Genomic DNA, 16,454 nt, shown 5'->3' on the forward strand with positions numbered 1-16,454 from the left:
AGATTCCTCAAGTCTATTTTCCCCTGACAGCGGAAACACTACAGAACAAGAGCAGAAGTTGAGGCCCCAGATGTGCCCCTGTCAGGGGCAGACTTTGGGTGCCAGACTGACACAGTGATGCTGACCGGGCTAACTTTTGCAATTCAGTAATTTTGGTCCCAGTCCTTCCTGAACTGACATGCTGTGATTGGTTACACTGCATCATGGAATAGTTTTGAAAAATCAAGGTTTGTTTAATTTTAAAAACGACATCCGAAAGCAATATTCCCAGCCTGCTGTTAAATTATGCAGTAGGCAGAATGGAAGGATTATCTAACTTCTTGGTCAAAAACCACAAGCTAATACCTACAAAGTGTACACACTATCACATCAACTGAGTGACACCAACTGTGCTTGAAGAGTGTATATTCTTGGAGTGTCTTCACCACGCTAATTCTCAGGCGTGTTCTGTTACAACTAAATAATATATTAGGAATTAAAAGATCAGAGGTAGCTGTGCATGTTCAAATGCGATTTTCAGCCCTAAGAAGCGTGCATAGAGTAGGATGTAGTATAAAACCAGGTATGTTTGCATCAAACATCTGGTTTACATAGCGCTGGCTGTCCCCTGGGCTCTGAGCTTTGCAGTCATGCTGAGTCAACTATAATAAAACAATACATTTGTATTTATTATTTTTTTATGTTGGATTTTGAGAAGAGGAAGAGAGAGGAAGACAGATGTCCTCTGATCAGAGGAAGATGTCCAGGAGATGCGTCGCTTTTAAATGCTTTTTCAAACCTATCAATAGCTTCACAACTGATGAGACTCAAGAATCAAATTCAGGTCCTAACCCTTGTTTAGCCTCAGACTTCTGTGGACAAATCCCATTCTCTTAATTTTGCCATGCAGCTTCTCCATCTGCAAGACAGGAATAATAACTCTGTCTGCCTCTCATGGGTGCAGCAAAGCCAATTTCATCACTGTCAATTCTGTGGAATCCCTCGGTGAAAGGAACACCAGAAATACAGAAAACATGGGTTATTAATAGGTGGTGTTGCCCTTACATACATCACATGCACCATTCGTCACTCTGGTCAATAATTTACAGGGAGTGAAAAGATCTTCTTCAGTGTAAACACAAAATGACACATGGATGATATTAGATGTCTGAGGTGTTGCCATCCCTGATAGTTTATTCAGTGTAAATCCAGTTATGCCACCCTGAGCATGTCATACATCCTATGTGGGTACAATTAAAATGTACAGGAGCAGTGGAATCTTAATAGTTAAATGTTAGCCATTTACATGGTAAAAGCAGTTGAATTTCCTGTGCTAGAATTTTTGTGCAGACCAAATTATTGGTGGTTTTCAGCCTTTTCTGCCTCCTTCATAGAGTTCAAAGGTTAACTCCTCCCTGACACCATGGATAGTCTTTTATTAGCAGGGATGCATTGGATACAAAAGTTGATTTTCTGTGTTTGGTAAGCCATGGCTTTAAAGGTCTGAACCGAGGGGAGCCTGTGACAATCATTTTGAGTCACAAGTACACCCTTGAGGAGAACCGTGGTTTAAGAAACACATGTAATGAGTTTAAGCGCTTGATCTTTGCCTGTCCACATTGTGAACCATGGTTCTCTGTTGAACATTCAGCAGTAATAGCAGACAGGGATTGAAGAGCATATGGGAAGCAAGTCTGAAGACCTTGGAACTGGTGTAACAAGAAATGCTGCACATCAGGGTGCAGGACAGCCGACTGTAATATGACCAGTTACAACTGTAAGAGACTGGGGTAGCAGCAAGTGTCACACTCAGAAAGCATTTTTCTGGGGTTGCATGTGTGGAAAACATCCTACTTAAACTGTGAGCTATCTTAGTCAGTGTTGTCATTGTCCCCAGTTCCTGCTAAGTACTGAAATCACCAAGCAGCAGAGAAATAACAGGCAGAAAAATCTGAAGATCTCTGAAGAAAGCCACTTACCTTAACATCTCTGCATGTCTGGCCATGTCTTCCTCATGCCATTAATTTGAAACTTAGGAAAAATCATTTTCTTTGTGCATATCTCCTTCTGTATCCCCCAAGGCAAATGAATGATGGTTGGGAGGTTATTTATTTTTGGTAATAACAGACATGCTGCTTTCAGACTTCCTGCTATTGTGCGATTATTTAGATTAATTGGCTAGGAAAGCTGCAGCATCATCTCAGGCCCTTAATAAGGAAGACCACAACATGGATTTATTTATACAGCATTAATGGATATTCCTGTGTGACACGGCCTTGCTCTTAGAAGCATATGCACAGATCTCATTGCTGAGCATTTCGCAGCACCAGCTGTACCTTAATACTAGGTGAAGGATTGCATGCTACTTTGCCTGCAGGGGCATGGCACCTTGAGAGCAGGAAAGAGACGGTGGCATTTTTAGAAACCTTGTTAGTGGATAACTTTGTTCATACTGAGGTCAGTTCCCATCAGCCTCTGCTGAATGTTTCAGAGAATTGCCTGTGTGCTGCTGGTTTGTGACCCTGCCTGTATATGCGTAAGAGCTGGGGTCTTAAATATGCCTTTTAGGTGATTTAAAGTGTTATGTTCTTAACAGGGAGAGAGAATCTATACAGAGAAGGCTTTTAAGGCACATTCTACCCTTTTTGTTTTCCTGCTAAGAGTTTAACAAATCAGTGCAGTTGCCTCACTGTAGTGATACTGTTCTTTAGCAGCTCAGTAAGTCCAAGGCCCAGGCTTGAGCTCACCAACTCTTACCAAAGCCAGATCTTGACGATCTGGAAGGCAAATCTATCTCTTCTAAAACTCTAATCAGACAAAGAAGCAGCATGTGTGTGTCCTTCTTCAGCAAACCCTTCGTTACATCATTGTAAATCCAGCGTGACTCTGTTGACTTCACTGCTATTGAGATGTCTGGTGTAAAGGAAGCCTCAGTTCACTCCCTTATGTTAACTTGCTGGCTCTTTTTTCATAGTTGAGGAAGTTAGGCTTTTTCAGTACTGAAGAGATTAAGAAGAATATAAACACCATGCTAATCTGTGTGACTGACTGGGAGAGCCACTGCAGCTTTCTGAATGTTGCATCTTCAGGTTTAAGCAACTGAGCCTGATAATCAGTTTGCTCCCTGTGTTCTGCTCAGTTGCTGTGACAAGTGCAGCAACTTGGTGAGACTTCTCAACAAAATATAAGTCCCAGAAAAGTTTTTAGTCCTCCTCTGGAGTGAGTTGCAGCAGCATTGTGTGATTGTGTATCTCTTTCACTAATAGCTGGGGAAAATCTTTAAAAATCCCAAACAAATAAATTAGGAACTGTATCCAGACTGTGTGCCTTCAAAACCAAAAATTAATGTTGTTGTAAGGCCCACTGGGTAACACTGACTTGCCACTAAAGTGAAGATAAGCTTCTTGGAGACTGTGCTTCTTGGAGACTGTTTCATGGAACAATAGTTAAATGTCCTTCTTCAGCAAACCCTTCGTTACATCATTGTAAATCCAGCGTGACTCTGTTGACTTCACTGCTATTGAGATGTCTGGTGTAAAGGAAGCCTCAGTTCACTCCCTTATGTTAACTTGCTGGCTCTTTTTTCATAGTTGAGGAAGTTAGGCTTTTTCAGTACTGAAGAGATTAAGAAGAATATAAACACCATGCTAATCTGTGTGACTGACTGGGGGAGCCACTGCAGCTTTCTGAATGTTGCATCTTCAGATTTAAGCAACCGAGCCTGATAATCAGTTTGCTCCCTGTGTTCTGCTCAGTTGCTGTGACAAGTGCAGCAACTTGGTGAGACTTCTCAACAAAATATAAGTCCCAGAAAAGTTTTTAGTCCTCCTCTGGAGTGAGTTGCAGCAGCATTGTGTGATTGTGTATCTCTTTCACTAATAGCTGGGGAAAATCTTTAAAAATCCCAAACAAATAAATTAGGAACTGTATCCAGACTGTGTGCCTTCAAAACCAAAAATTAATGTTGTTGTAAGGCCCACTGGGTAACACTGACTTGCCACTAAAGTGAAGATAAGCTTGGAGACTGTTTCATGGAACAATAGTTAAATGTTGTCCTTGCTTACTTTAGAGATTAAATACATCTTTCCAGGCACCTGCCTCCAAGCTTTATTATTTCTGTACAACACAGGAGTCATGAGCTAAACTCCTAAAGTCCAGGCTTAGCATAAGCTTAGCTCAGGAAGAAATCTAAACTGAACACTGCAGGTAACAGCATGGTCTCCAGTTCTATCCTGATCCCAATGCTATCAGTGCTAACTGCTTCTAAAGCAGGATCAGACAGTAGGAGCAAGCCTGATGATTTTAACCCCAGATGGCTTTATGGGCATATAAACTCAAGCCTTCCAAATACCTGTTCTCTTTCTTTACCTAAACAGTCCCTGTCATAACTGCAAGTATGTCAGTCTATTCTTGGGTGGCCATGAAGTCCCAGTGTAAGTTTTCAAGTGGGCATATCCAGCCATGCACTCAATTCTTTTCTGAACCCTCTAAGCCAGAAGAGCATTCCTATGATAAGTGCTTAATTAGCAGCTTGTGCACACTAAGTACATCAGGCACACAAGCAGAGCACAGGGAATGAGTAACAGTAGAGATGTATAAAGCACACTAGTTATTTTGACTCGGGCTCCCTGTTCTCCCACCCCATAGCTGATCTCACACGTCTCTGTCTTACTGTCCAGGTTTTATTGGGATCTGACCATGCTGCTCCTAATGGTAGGAAACCTGATCATCATACCCGTGGGCATCACTTTCTTCAAGGATGAAAACACTACTCCATGGATTGTCTTCAATGTGGTTTCGGACACGTTCTTCCTCATCGACCTTGTCCTCAACTTCCGAACAGGCATTGTGGTGGAGGACAACACAGAGATTATCCTAGACCCACAGAGGATCAAGATGAAGTACCTGAAGAGCTGGTTTGTGGTGGATTTTATCTCCTCCATCCCCGTGGACTATATCTTCTTGATTGTTGAAACCCGAATTGATTCTGAGGTGTACAAGACAGCCCGGGCGCTGCGCATCGTGCGCTTCACCAAGATCCTCAGCCTGCTGCGCCTGCTGCGGCTCTCCCGGCTTATACGCTACATTCATCAGTGGGAGGAGGTGAGCAGAGCCTGGGATGCACTTGCATCCTAAATCTTTTCTCTACTTATGTGCTCATATTACACAGAAGTGCTTTCTTTGACTGCCCATTCTCCTACTTTATTCCAGTGTGAATGCTAAAGAATTGTGTCTTGAGTCTCATGCTTTGCTTCTAGCAGGTTCCCGAGAGGGCCTGCAGTGTATTGGTGCTTTGTCACTTGAGACTGTGCTGTCTTCTTCATGATCACAATATGTATAATCTGTGGAGATGATGTGTGGGCTGGGAGAAGAGTAAGTACAGGTGGAGCCCCTGCAGAAGTATGTAGTTGTAGAGCTGCATGTGAGTGGAACAGTTAGCCAGACAACAAGGTCTCACCCTCTCAGAGCCCCAAAAGTTCCAAAACCAGCTCAGAGGAAAGGTCTAGAGACATGATTTGCAGAACCTTTTGCTTACTCAAGGATCATAAACTTTTACACGCTTATCTCTTGAATACATGGGTTGGTGATGTATTTATAATCTTCTTGCTTTGTAAATTCTCTGGCGTTATGTTGAGGGGAAGAGGTAAAAAGAGCAATCTGCAGACAGTGTCTGTTTAAAGACATAATGGTCTGGTGAAAAGCAAGAGCCCCACTACTCCTTGTTGAGTTGTCAGGCCTAATGTGAGTGAAACCACAGCCTTATAAATAGCTTGAAAATCAGGGGGTTTTTTCTTGCTTCTGTGCTCTCTAAAGCAGAGAGAAAGCTCCCTGCAGCTTTCTCCACACGTCAGGAACGTATTTTCAGGGCAAGGAAAGCTGGTCAAGGCAATTTCTTCTCCCTCCCCATACTTTCTCCTCTGCTTTGGAGCAGAGCCTGATGCAGAACATGATCTAATGCAAAGTGTGCTCCTGGGAATGTGAAGGGAAAGCAGTCATGCAAGTCATGGCTAGATTGTACTGAGCTGTCAGTACACTAATTCATGATAGAGCTGAACCATTTCCTCCCAGCGTCACAGACTCAGAGGGAAAGCACTGGGGCAAACCTTACAAATTTCAGGCTTCACCTTTGTAGTGTTAGAATTTGTGGATGCTTCACTTAGAGCGGAGTGTCATGCCTGGTTGCAGGTTGGGATGACATTGTGCAAGGTGCTGTACGGGTGGATAGGGAGAGGTGGCTGCAGCTCTGAAGAATTCACTACTGGGTTAATTTGCTTCATAGCACAGGCTGGCGGAAAGTGCATGGAGGGCTAGGGATAAATAAAGCCAAAGTGTCTTCCCTGGTGTGACTCAGTAAGGCAGAGACTGAGCAGAGCTATGAAATATCTCCAGGTTTGTTGTCTTTCCCCTTGGTTGTGTTGCTGCTCTGCCCTCCAATCTGAGAACACTCTGGAAAGGTGAGTTGGTAGCTTGGGCAGTTGTTAAAGTAGCTCCTTCAGACAGATTTCCATGTAGCCACAGCAGTGCAGAGCTCTGTGCTTGCTTGTGTCTGCTCCTTGTCTTCCTTCCCCCAAGGTGCCTGACGAGGATTTAAGTATATTTGCTGTTCATTGTACTGAATTTGTTGTAAAAAATAATGAAATGAAAGCAAATCAGCGCCTTTTCTTTCCCTGCCTGGTTTCTCACACAGTTTCACTGAGCAGCCATTTCTAGTTTCAGTCTTGTCATACAAATCAGAAGGACATTTTGCCCTTTTGCTGGCTGTCATGGGTACAGGGGAAAGCCCAGCCAGGGCTCTCTGGATCCCCCCTGAAGAACAGACTCCCTGGGGTGATGCAGTGCTACAAGTGGAAGGGACAGATGGTGTTGGATTGCAGTTTGAGACTGCAATGCAGACTCTGTTATGCACTGCAGAGCCCAGCAAGCAAACATGATAGTCTTTTTTTCAAAGAGGGCTCGACCCAAGCAGCAGTTTGCTGGTGAGAGCATGAGGTTTTGCACCTTCTCCAATGAGGGAGGGAAGCAGAGAGAAGGGGTGATCCCCATAATTGGTGCAGCACATGCTACAAAGTGACAAGGAGACAGGGAAGCAAAGAGCTTCTTCCTGCTTGTGTAGGAGTAAGTGGTCGTGCTCCTTGGAGCCACATTGGCAGTTCCTTCTTCCTCTTACTCTGAAGTGCTTACAGAGCATTCAGTTCTGAAAGGTCACATTAATCTTTCCTTGGTGCACAGATCAGCAGTGGTGATCCAGAAGTGTTAATTCGTCTAAGATGGAGCAGTGTTGGACTAGAGTGGGTGTCCACAAGGGGCTGGTTGCTGTGCAAAGTTAAAGAAAGAGGAAGGGTGTTGGGAGAGGGGGCTACTGAAGGATTCTGTTCTCCTTTGCTTCCTTCTACTATCCCACTCTGTGCTTCATCGGCTAGGTAGCACCTTTCTCTCATAGAGTTTTTTTGTGTATGACTAGATAAACTGAAAAAGGCTTGAGAGTAGGGCATGCTGGTTCCCTGGAGGAGAGTCTTTGTGCAGATTCCAAGGCTGTGTGAGGGGCAGTTCCCAGAGGTGGGTGGGCTGGTCAGGCAGGAATTGTGCTGTGCTGGGTCTGCACAGGGTGTCCTGCTCACCTCTGCTGAGCCCTGGCAGGGACTGGTGATGGAGCCATCGCTGCCGCCACCAGAAATTTCACTACTTGCTTATGGTACTGCTGAGACTCTGGGTTCTGTTTGAGAAGGAGAGAGGGATACAGTATACACAGACATGTCAATCTACTTACCCTGCCTCCTATATGAACATGACATCAATGCATTAGTGTAAGTTGGGCTGAGTACAGGGTAAGCGGTCACTTCCGAGTTCAGTGAACCTCTCCGTTTCCTCCCCTGCAATTGACCATGCTCTGCATGAATTTATCACTCACCCTGCAGAGAGGAGAAAGCAGCCTTCTCTAAGGCTGCAATGCTGTAAAACAGCCAGCCACTCATCAGTTCCAGATCAATGCTAGTCATGAGTCTGTGGGCTTGACAGCCGGTGGTTTGAAGTGCCTGCACCATTCTGGCTCAGCAGCAGACTACTCTGATATCCTCCCCTAGATCTGAAACAAGTGCTTTGGGGACTATAGCAGGGCAAACACCCTAAAGGAAAAAGAAAAGGAAAAAAACCCACCAAAACAATCTAATACAGTCATGTTCACTGGAGTACAAAAATAAGCTTAATTCCAAATGTAGCAGTTTCATTTGCATTATCCATTTTGCATGAGTGGTCCAACGAATGTATTTACCAGTAGGTAAGAATATAAATAGAGTATTTTTGAAGTGTGTGCCATATCTACCCTGCAGCAGGAACCTTGATTGCAATGTAGGAAGGCATACTCACACTGGCTGGAGCTTAGCTTGCCTGAATATCGTTACAAACTCCAGTATCTGGCAGTTACCAAGTCCAGAAACAGAGATGCAGGTCTATGACTGAGCTGTACTGCCAGATTAGAACCAACATGGGCACTCCAGTCATGCCTTGGTCATTCCTGGGCAACACTCATCATCTCAGCCTTTGAACTACTCCAGCAGCTCCTCAGAATGTCTGGGGTGGCCTGTGGTGAACATGGAGGCACATTGTCACTCAGAGAGCCAGGGACCTTCACACAGTTGTCTGAGAAATTCTTCAGGGAATTTCGGAAATTCTCTGGAGTCAAAGCAGACTCTACATCAGCATCCTACAAACCTTATCCCAAGGTCACACAGCAGAAAGAATAAAAACAGAATAACAACATGTAACTTATACACCAAATCAAAATGAATCAGTGCAGTGCAAATTTTGAGTGTTAAACAAATAAAAAATAAACCCTTTAGGTTTTAATAGGAAAAATTGGTTAGTTTTTTCCCTAGGAGCAATTTGCTGAGCTTTCCCTATTTTATGCACAGCACCTACCCCTGTGTTTGATGCCAGGATGCAGTAACCTATATTTCAGATTAAATTGTTTTGACTTAGGAACAAGGAACATTTGTTGGGACAACAGTTAAATCCTACTCCTATAAATTGGTTTCCAAATAGCACATAGGCTTAGATAACCAAAAGATTTTGATTTCTGAATTTATGTAAGGGATTATGATGGGAAGGAAAGGAACTAACTGGTTTTGATATATCTCATAATGATAAGATTATCATGAGAGGATTTGTTCAGATTTTTGTTGGAAAAAAATGGACAGTTTTCAATTTGGCAGCTAAACATGAAGGACAATTTGGTGATTTTCAAACTATTGCATCAGTGAAAACTTCAATATTTTCCTGAAAGCTGTCCTTTTTTTTTTTTTCCCCCTTGATTTTCCATATTAGATAGATGTTTTGGAATGGAGGGAATGCATCTTCTCAGGTCTTCTACTGGCCACAGATTACATCATTGGAAAAAATGACATTGCTTTAAGGAGATTCAGAGATATGCAGAAAACTGATTCAAAACCTAGAGGACCTATGCAGAAGGACTAGGAGAGAGCTTCCAAAGACTATAAGAATATGGCTCCCAGATGATTTTCATTTTGATTTGAACAGCTAAGTCCCTTAGTTTCCTCTGACCTATTTGTAGCCTCCCTTAAATTAAATTAAAATATTGTGGCTAGTGGCCTGGGGGATGTAATGTTAGGCCAAATGCATAACTGGATCCTGAGAGGGGAGGAGCTGGGCAAAATGATTGTTTTCAAGTAGCACAGCAGGGTCCCATTCCATGAGCAGTTCAAAATAGCTTAGCAGATTTTTTATCGATATGATTTGCAATTCTGTCGTGTTAAATAGCAAGGCAAGCCCATGAGAGTAACTCATTAAAACCTCTGGCCACCCTTGAGTAAAATCAGACTCCACAAACACTGATAATGTGGCAGGAAGGGGGAGAATGGGCTGGATTTCTTCCTAAATTTGCTTTACCTCATTTCTGAAGGCAGCATTATCGAGTGTTTGTCCTTAATGCTATTACAAGAGCTTATTAGAACCATAATGCAACTTAGAGTAATTTGCATTCTCACTGCACGAAGTAACCCAAAATTCCAGCATCTTCTCCTTTTAGAGAAAATCCTGGCTGCACTGAAATTGGTGGCAGAAAAAACTGTTGTTGACATATTAGCAGAAGGTTGTTCAAGATTTTAGCACAACCTTTTACATTGAACTGTTTTCACTTGGGCAGCACAACACCCTTGCGGAGGAAAGACAGACAGCAGAAGGAAGCAAATGGTCTCCATTTCTGTACAGACATTGCATTTTCCCTCACTTGCCCATGGGCAGTTAGTGACCCATCCCCTGCCCTGTGCCGTCTTTACCTTTCAGGAGAAAGAAACCCATGAAAATATTTGGGTGTTGCTTGCCTTTATCAGTTAGTTCTACTGCTATAATGCAAATTAAGCTTCCCACCTGGGCAATGGGAATACAGTTTCAAAGGGAATATAATAAAAAATGGGTTATAATGAATTATAAGGAGCCAGGCAAATATTTGAATAGCTGTGCAGCTACAGAAGTTGCTATAAAAAGGAAGAATCCTTTTATTTTTTTTACAGTCACCTTCTGGCAGTGCTTTGTGTGTCTTCTGTCAACAGGATGGTATCATAGGGGGAAAAGATGGCTTGAGGGGTTGGGACTAGGGCACGGCGCCATTTGTCTCTAGGTCAGTAGCTCAGATCCAGCTTGTAGCAAGTGGAAGTCATTCACCATCTCATGGATGTTTTTTCTCTGATCTGTTCTTAGCAGACACGTTCTTGTGTAACAAAATAACTTGGGGGACTGGCCCTGCTTAGCTTCAGGCTCCCTGTAGCAGCAGCACTAGGGTTAAATTCCCTCTTACATCTGAAGTGAAGTCCCCACTGACCAGGGTGTAAGGCTGGTTAATAAGAGGGTCCAGCCTGTGCCCAGCTTTTGGTTCTCTGTGTCACAAGGGCTGTCAATCTGGGCTTTTATGCTGGGATGGAATCATAAAGGTTTTCAGAAGAGGCAGGCTGATCTTCTAATGATCCCTAATCACTGTGATAGCTGGTTGCTGCTCCAGCCTTTCATTTTCCTCTTCCCTCAAACTCCTGCCAGGCAGCTCCTTATGTGTCCCTTTACTGGGAGCCTTTACTGGAGTTTGCCTTTCTCTTGGGGAGCTCACGTCTCTGTATTTCTCTGCCAGCACCAGCTGCCTGCAGCTCAATGCTTGTATCTTGCCAGCTGCCTGTCATTTTTCTTCAGCCCATTGTTTCTGAAGGGGGGTTTCTGGCAGGCTTTATAAGTATTGTTATGTTACAATAATAATAGAGGGTCCTCAAAGGAGAAGTGCTGGAGTCTGGCATGAGGAGATTCCTCCTGCAATCCGTGTCGTTTTCTAAGATTTAGTCCCATGAATCATAGAATCACAGAATGGTGAAGGTTGGAAGGAACCCTTAAAGATCAGCAGGTTCCAACTTCCCCCTGCTGTGAGCAGGGACACCTCCCACTAGACCAGGCTGCACAAAGCCTCATCCAGCCTGGCCTTTAACACATCCAGGAATGGGACTTCCAAAACCTTCCTGGGCAACCTGTTCCAGCCCCTTCTTACCCTCATAGTGAAGAATTTCTTCCTGATGTCTAACCTAAATCTCCCCTCTTTTAGTTAAAACCCATCACCCCTTGCCCTGCCACTGCCCTCTCTGGTAGAAAGTTCCTCCCCAGCTTTCCTGGAGCCCCTTCAGGCACTGGAAGGTGCTCTAAGGTCTCCCTGGAGCCTTCTCTTCTCCAGGCTGAACACCCCAACTCTCCCAGCCTGGCTCAAGAGCAGAGCCTCTCCAGCCCTTGGACAATCAGAACTGAGCCTTGTGTCAATGTATCATACAGTGCATATGTGATGTACATATATATATATATAGTGCTGATGTTAGGAACAGCCCGTGCAGCTTTTGAAGCCATTCAGAAGGAGATTCCTGTTACCATTTGGGTTGCTGATCCAGTGCCAAATGTGTTTTTGTCTTTTAGCAGTATGGGAATCATATTCTGCCAAACTCAGTACTTTAAGGCCAGCATGTCTAAGGCACATTAGTCTTGGCAAGCGGTAGCAAATTACTTGTTCCCCTTGTTGAAGCTTCTTCCAGGAAGGCACTATTGGTTGCATTCATATCAAGTGAAAAACTTTAATGAGGTAGTTGAAGGAAACAGCATTTCTGTGCCTCACTTTTTGTATTTAGCAAGACAGGGTTGGAAAGGAACGTGATGAATCTGTAAGTGGTGGAAACGAAGCAGGAGCCAGGTCCAAATAAGACCATGGGAAAAAAAATAATCAGGCTGGTTAGTGGAGGAGGAAGACAAGATTTTGGAGTGTAAGAAAGAGCACAGCAGCATGGAGTTGCTTTTTGCCAAGAGAGACTGAAGTCAGTTACTTCATCTCCCCACAGAGGCATCCTCATGTGCTCTGAGCCAGTCACTGGGCCAGGGGAAGTGCTGGATGGGGACCTTGACTGCTCCTCCTGGAGTTGGAGTGAAAGGGAGAGGAAAAGTCTTCTAGCAGGAAGAGAAATACCCCACTCACACGGGTCACTAAGGATTTAGATTCTGGAAAATAATCTGTCTGAACAGCTCTTTAGATATGTGTGCGGTTTCTTCTGTCTGGTTTGCTTTGCTTGTTTTCCCCTTTGAAACTGGTGGGCACCCTGAGGCACCACTGGTCACGAGAGGAACCCATGATAGTGGGTACCTATTGAGTCCATTTTATTCTAATAAATGAATAGGTCTGGTGGGAGAGAACAAGCAGTTCTCAACACACCTCACTGTCAGTGGAACACTCTATGGCAAGTGCTGTTGTGTTGTTCAGCTCAAGGCAGAACAGAAGCCCCCGTCCCTCTCCCAGACAAAGCTCACTAGGATGGAGTGCTGTGCCCTGAGGGAGGGCACAGGGGATGGCAGCCCTGCAGAAAGGCCTGCTGGTAGGGCTGTGCCAGGGTTCAGCTGTTTGGAAGGGCCTGACCCTGGCCAGAGTGGCTGGGGAAAGAAGGAACACTCTTCCACAGGGCAGCAAAACCCTAGGTCAGGTTTTGGCTCTGAGCAATTCTCAGTTCTACTCTTGGGAAGAGGTTGCAAGCCACAGTGCAAGACTCTTTGCAACACACTGTGTGGGGAACTGGAGCTGGAAAGTTCCACCCCTGAGAGCATGTTTGGTTTTCACCCTCTTTTCTTTTTACCCAGAAATCTGCTAATGCAATGCGGAACAGCCTTACTTTCCCCAGTAGTTTGAAGTGAAAGGAAGAAGTCTTTCTGGGGAAGGACAAGCTTCACTCCTCGGCAAGGCACAGAGAGGTGCAAAGGTTTAATGGGCTAGAGCCTTATTGATGAAGTTATTTTCTGAGCACTGCTGTGAAAAGAGCTGTTTCGAAGACAGTTTCAGGACATGCAATTATCCAGTTTGCCAGCTTAATGCATTCAACTTAACCTCATTTTTATGAAACAGAAATCAATGTGGTAACTTTTTCAGAGCTGAGAGATGACATTTTATTCTTGCTTCTCTCATAAGGATATGTATTTTTAAGCTTCCTCTTCTACTTTAACTCCTGCCTCTCCCAGTTTTGATTAAGCATTCCGTACCTCAAGGGCTAGAGGAAAGGGCAAGGCAGTTTCCACATTCCCAGAGCCACCTTATAGCAGAAGATATTTCTGAAATCTCTTTGCAGTACATGGGAAAATTTTCCTTGTTGCCTTTTTGGAAGAGGACTTGGAAATACATCTGTGACCTTACTACAACAACCTTTTTATTTATTTCATTCAAACATCACTTCACCAGGGAAAGAATTCTAAAGCATTGTTGACAGTGCTGGTCTTCACCCCAGTTTTTCTCTCCAAGGAGCGTGTGTCCCCTGTCCTTTGCTTTTCCAATCTTTTTGACCTTCTGTACTCCCACATGGTTAGGGCTATTTTGGTAACTCTTCCTGCTTTGTGTCTTCTCCCTTCCTGAGGAAGGAGTCCTGCAGAACAGCAGCTGCCAGAGCAGTGAGCTGCCTAATGTCTCTCCAGAAGTTCCTCAACAAGAGTGTTGCCATAAGATTAAAGAGAGGAGGGTTATTGCCCTGCTGTTGATTAATACACTGCCTCTCCTATCCCTGGCACTTGCTGAAGTGGGTGGCACCACACATGGTATTTTAGTGTAGTGACACATGCAAAATCCTTGCAGACTAAGAAGAAAACCTTTCAATCAAAATCTTCAGCCCAGGCTTACTGTGCTGCCACCTTATCCGCTGTGACTCTGATGTTCGAGAAGATGAAAAGGGCGTTTGTATCTCTGCTCCTGATCAAGTGCCCCAGGGTTGTTTCATCATGGAAGTTGAGAAGAACTCTTCATTGAGACCTCTTGTGTGAAGCTTTGCCTAGTGGCTTGACGGCACAGAGGTCCCAAAGAGCAGAGCAGCCCAAGCCCTTCCCCCCACCTCCCTGAGCAGGGGCCGTGTGACTCGGCAGCGCTGCCCGAGGGTGCGATGCAGCCCCAGGGACTCGCTGGGCAGTGCTCAGCTGAGCCACCTGCAGAGCAGCCTGCACCTTGCAGCACTCTCAGGTCTCACCTCAGTGGTTCTCTACACCATCCGGTTGGTCAAGGGCAAAATGCAAGGGTAGGTGTGTGTATATACGGAGGAAAAGGGGAACCAAGACTATGGGCTTTCACTTTTTAATCTAAAGACAAAACTATTTTCCCTGGCAAGTCTAAGATGGCAGTGGTGGCTGTTTACCTTGGCAGAGCCAGGCAGCAGGCAGGTCCCTGCTGGACCGCTGGTGGTTGTATCTTTGCCATTTGCTCATCCAGTATTTATCATCCAGAAACCAGAAATCAGGGAGGGCCTGATCACAGGAAACATTCTGCCTTTCATGACAGCTGGCAAAAGAAATATGTGATCTGAAAACTGAAACACCAGAATTATTCCTCTGGCTTCCTTCTGGGCTTAGGATAAACCTCATGTCTGTAGTCCTGCAATGTTCCTTTTCATAAAATGAAGATGATAATGTAGTCACCTCACAGATTTCGTGCTTTGGGGGTGCCATTAGGCCTGAGATCTACTTTGACACAGACCCTGAGCAGTCCCATTGAGATATGACATAAACAAATACTTCTCTGCTAAGAACTGTTTGGCAGGTTCTGTCGAAGGGCTAGGGTGACACTGTTCCTACTCTTCTCTAGAAACAGAGCCCTATCCCAATATGGTACATCTATATCTTTATCTTAGCACACCCTATTGTTTCATGTGGCTTATGATGTATCTAATAGCCTCTCCCTTGGCCTGTTGACTCAGGGTGATCAAGGTAGATGAGCACAGAAGAGGATGGTATCACAGTTACTCAGTGTCTTTGATCCTTCAGGGTTAGGAGAGAAGGAGAAGGTTGGAGAATGAGTTTCTCAAGTTTGGATCCAGCCAGGATAGATCATCAAGAAAAGATGACGGTCTAGGCAGTGTGCAAGTGGATTTGGAGTAGAAGGAGATGTGTGTGAGGGGCAATCTTGAGGTAAGGATAGAGTCAAGTGTTGGCCAGGAGCTGAAGAAGGCTGAGGACAAATGGGAAAAGAAGGGACTTGGTGTAACGCTAGCAGAGGAGAGAGCACCAATGCTGGGCAGAGCTCAGGGAGGGGAAGTCACTCTGCAAAATGCTGTGCAGTGCTGGGGTGTGCAGAGCTGTACCCAAGGAGTAGCTGGGAGTCTGGCCTCATGTAGGATCACGTTAGGTCTGGCTCCACTCTCGGGTGGTGGAGCCTGTGGAGGGTGAACTTTGAGAGAACCTCTCTCTGCGCTGGCAGTCACAAGCATCAAACAAGCAGCAGCAGTGCTGCCTTGTGAGCACTGTAAAGAAACTGCGAGGATAATGTCCCTTAAAGCAGCTGACAGGCCTGCCCCTCCTCAAGTCCCTGGAGGGGTTGGAAAGCAGTTAAGACACAGCAGCTGTGTTTGTTTTTCGGTAGGTTTGGTTTTTTTTTCATGTATATAGCTGTGGTTTTTTCACCCAGCAAACTGCTGGGTGTTAATTCCTTTTGATTTGCTGTGCATCCGTGCAGTCCAGTTTGGAGAGACTGTCCCTCAAATAGGGTTGATTAGACTCCTCTCCAGTACGCAGCACCCAAGCATCCACAAATTCCACTTTATCCCAACAGTGTAGCATCTTTCCTGATGCTACAATGAATTAAGCTGAAATTGTGTAGTTAATCTTACTAACTTTGTGCAGACAAAGTCCTTTGTCAGGCCCCTGCAGCAATTACCAAGGAAAGGTCCTGAGCAGAGAAATACTTCCAGTCGTCCTGTCATCTGCACCACCCAAAACTGGTTCCATCTACTGGGCCCAGCTCTAACTGATTTATGTAAGTAGCAGGATGTACCTAGAGGAGACAAGACATGCCAACATGACCACATCACTGAGAAAGCTTCTCCCTTTCAGTGCTAAAGGGATGCAGCACACCTTGCCTCTAAATTCACTGTATTTATAAAGCTTCCCTGAAAAATAGGAGCAGTGGGGGAGTGGAATAGTATCTTCCCTAC

The 16,454-nt window shown here is 44.7% G+C and overlaps 1 protein-coding gene across 1 annotated transcript in view; it reads left to right on the forward strand.

The window, feature by feature from the left end:
* Positions 1-16,454, forward strand: part of HCN4 (hyperpolarization activated cyclic nucleotide-gated potassium channel 4) — a 107,712-nt gene that overhangs the window by 25,739 nt on the left and 65,519 nt on the right. Inside the window, 1 exon segment of the mRNA XM_010005893.1 lies at positions 4,659-5,082. Coding sequence (XP_010004195.1) covers positions 4,659-5,082 — 424 coding nt within the window.

The sequence above is a fragment of the Chaetura pelagica genome, unplaced genomic scaffold, assembly GCF_000747805.2.
Source record: "Chaetura pelagica isolate M959 unplaced genomic scaffold, ChaPel_1.0 scaffold369, whole genome shotgun sequence".
In the NCBI taxonomy this organism is placed as follows: domain Eukaryota; kingdom Metazoa; phylum Chordata; class Aves; order Apodiformes; family Apodidae; genus Chaetura; species Chaetura pelagica.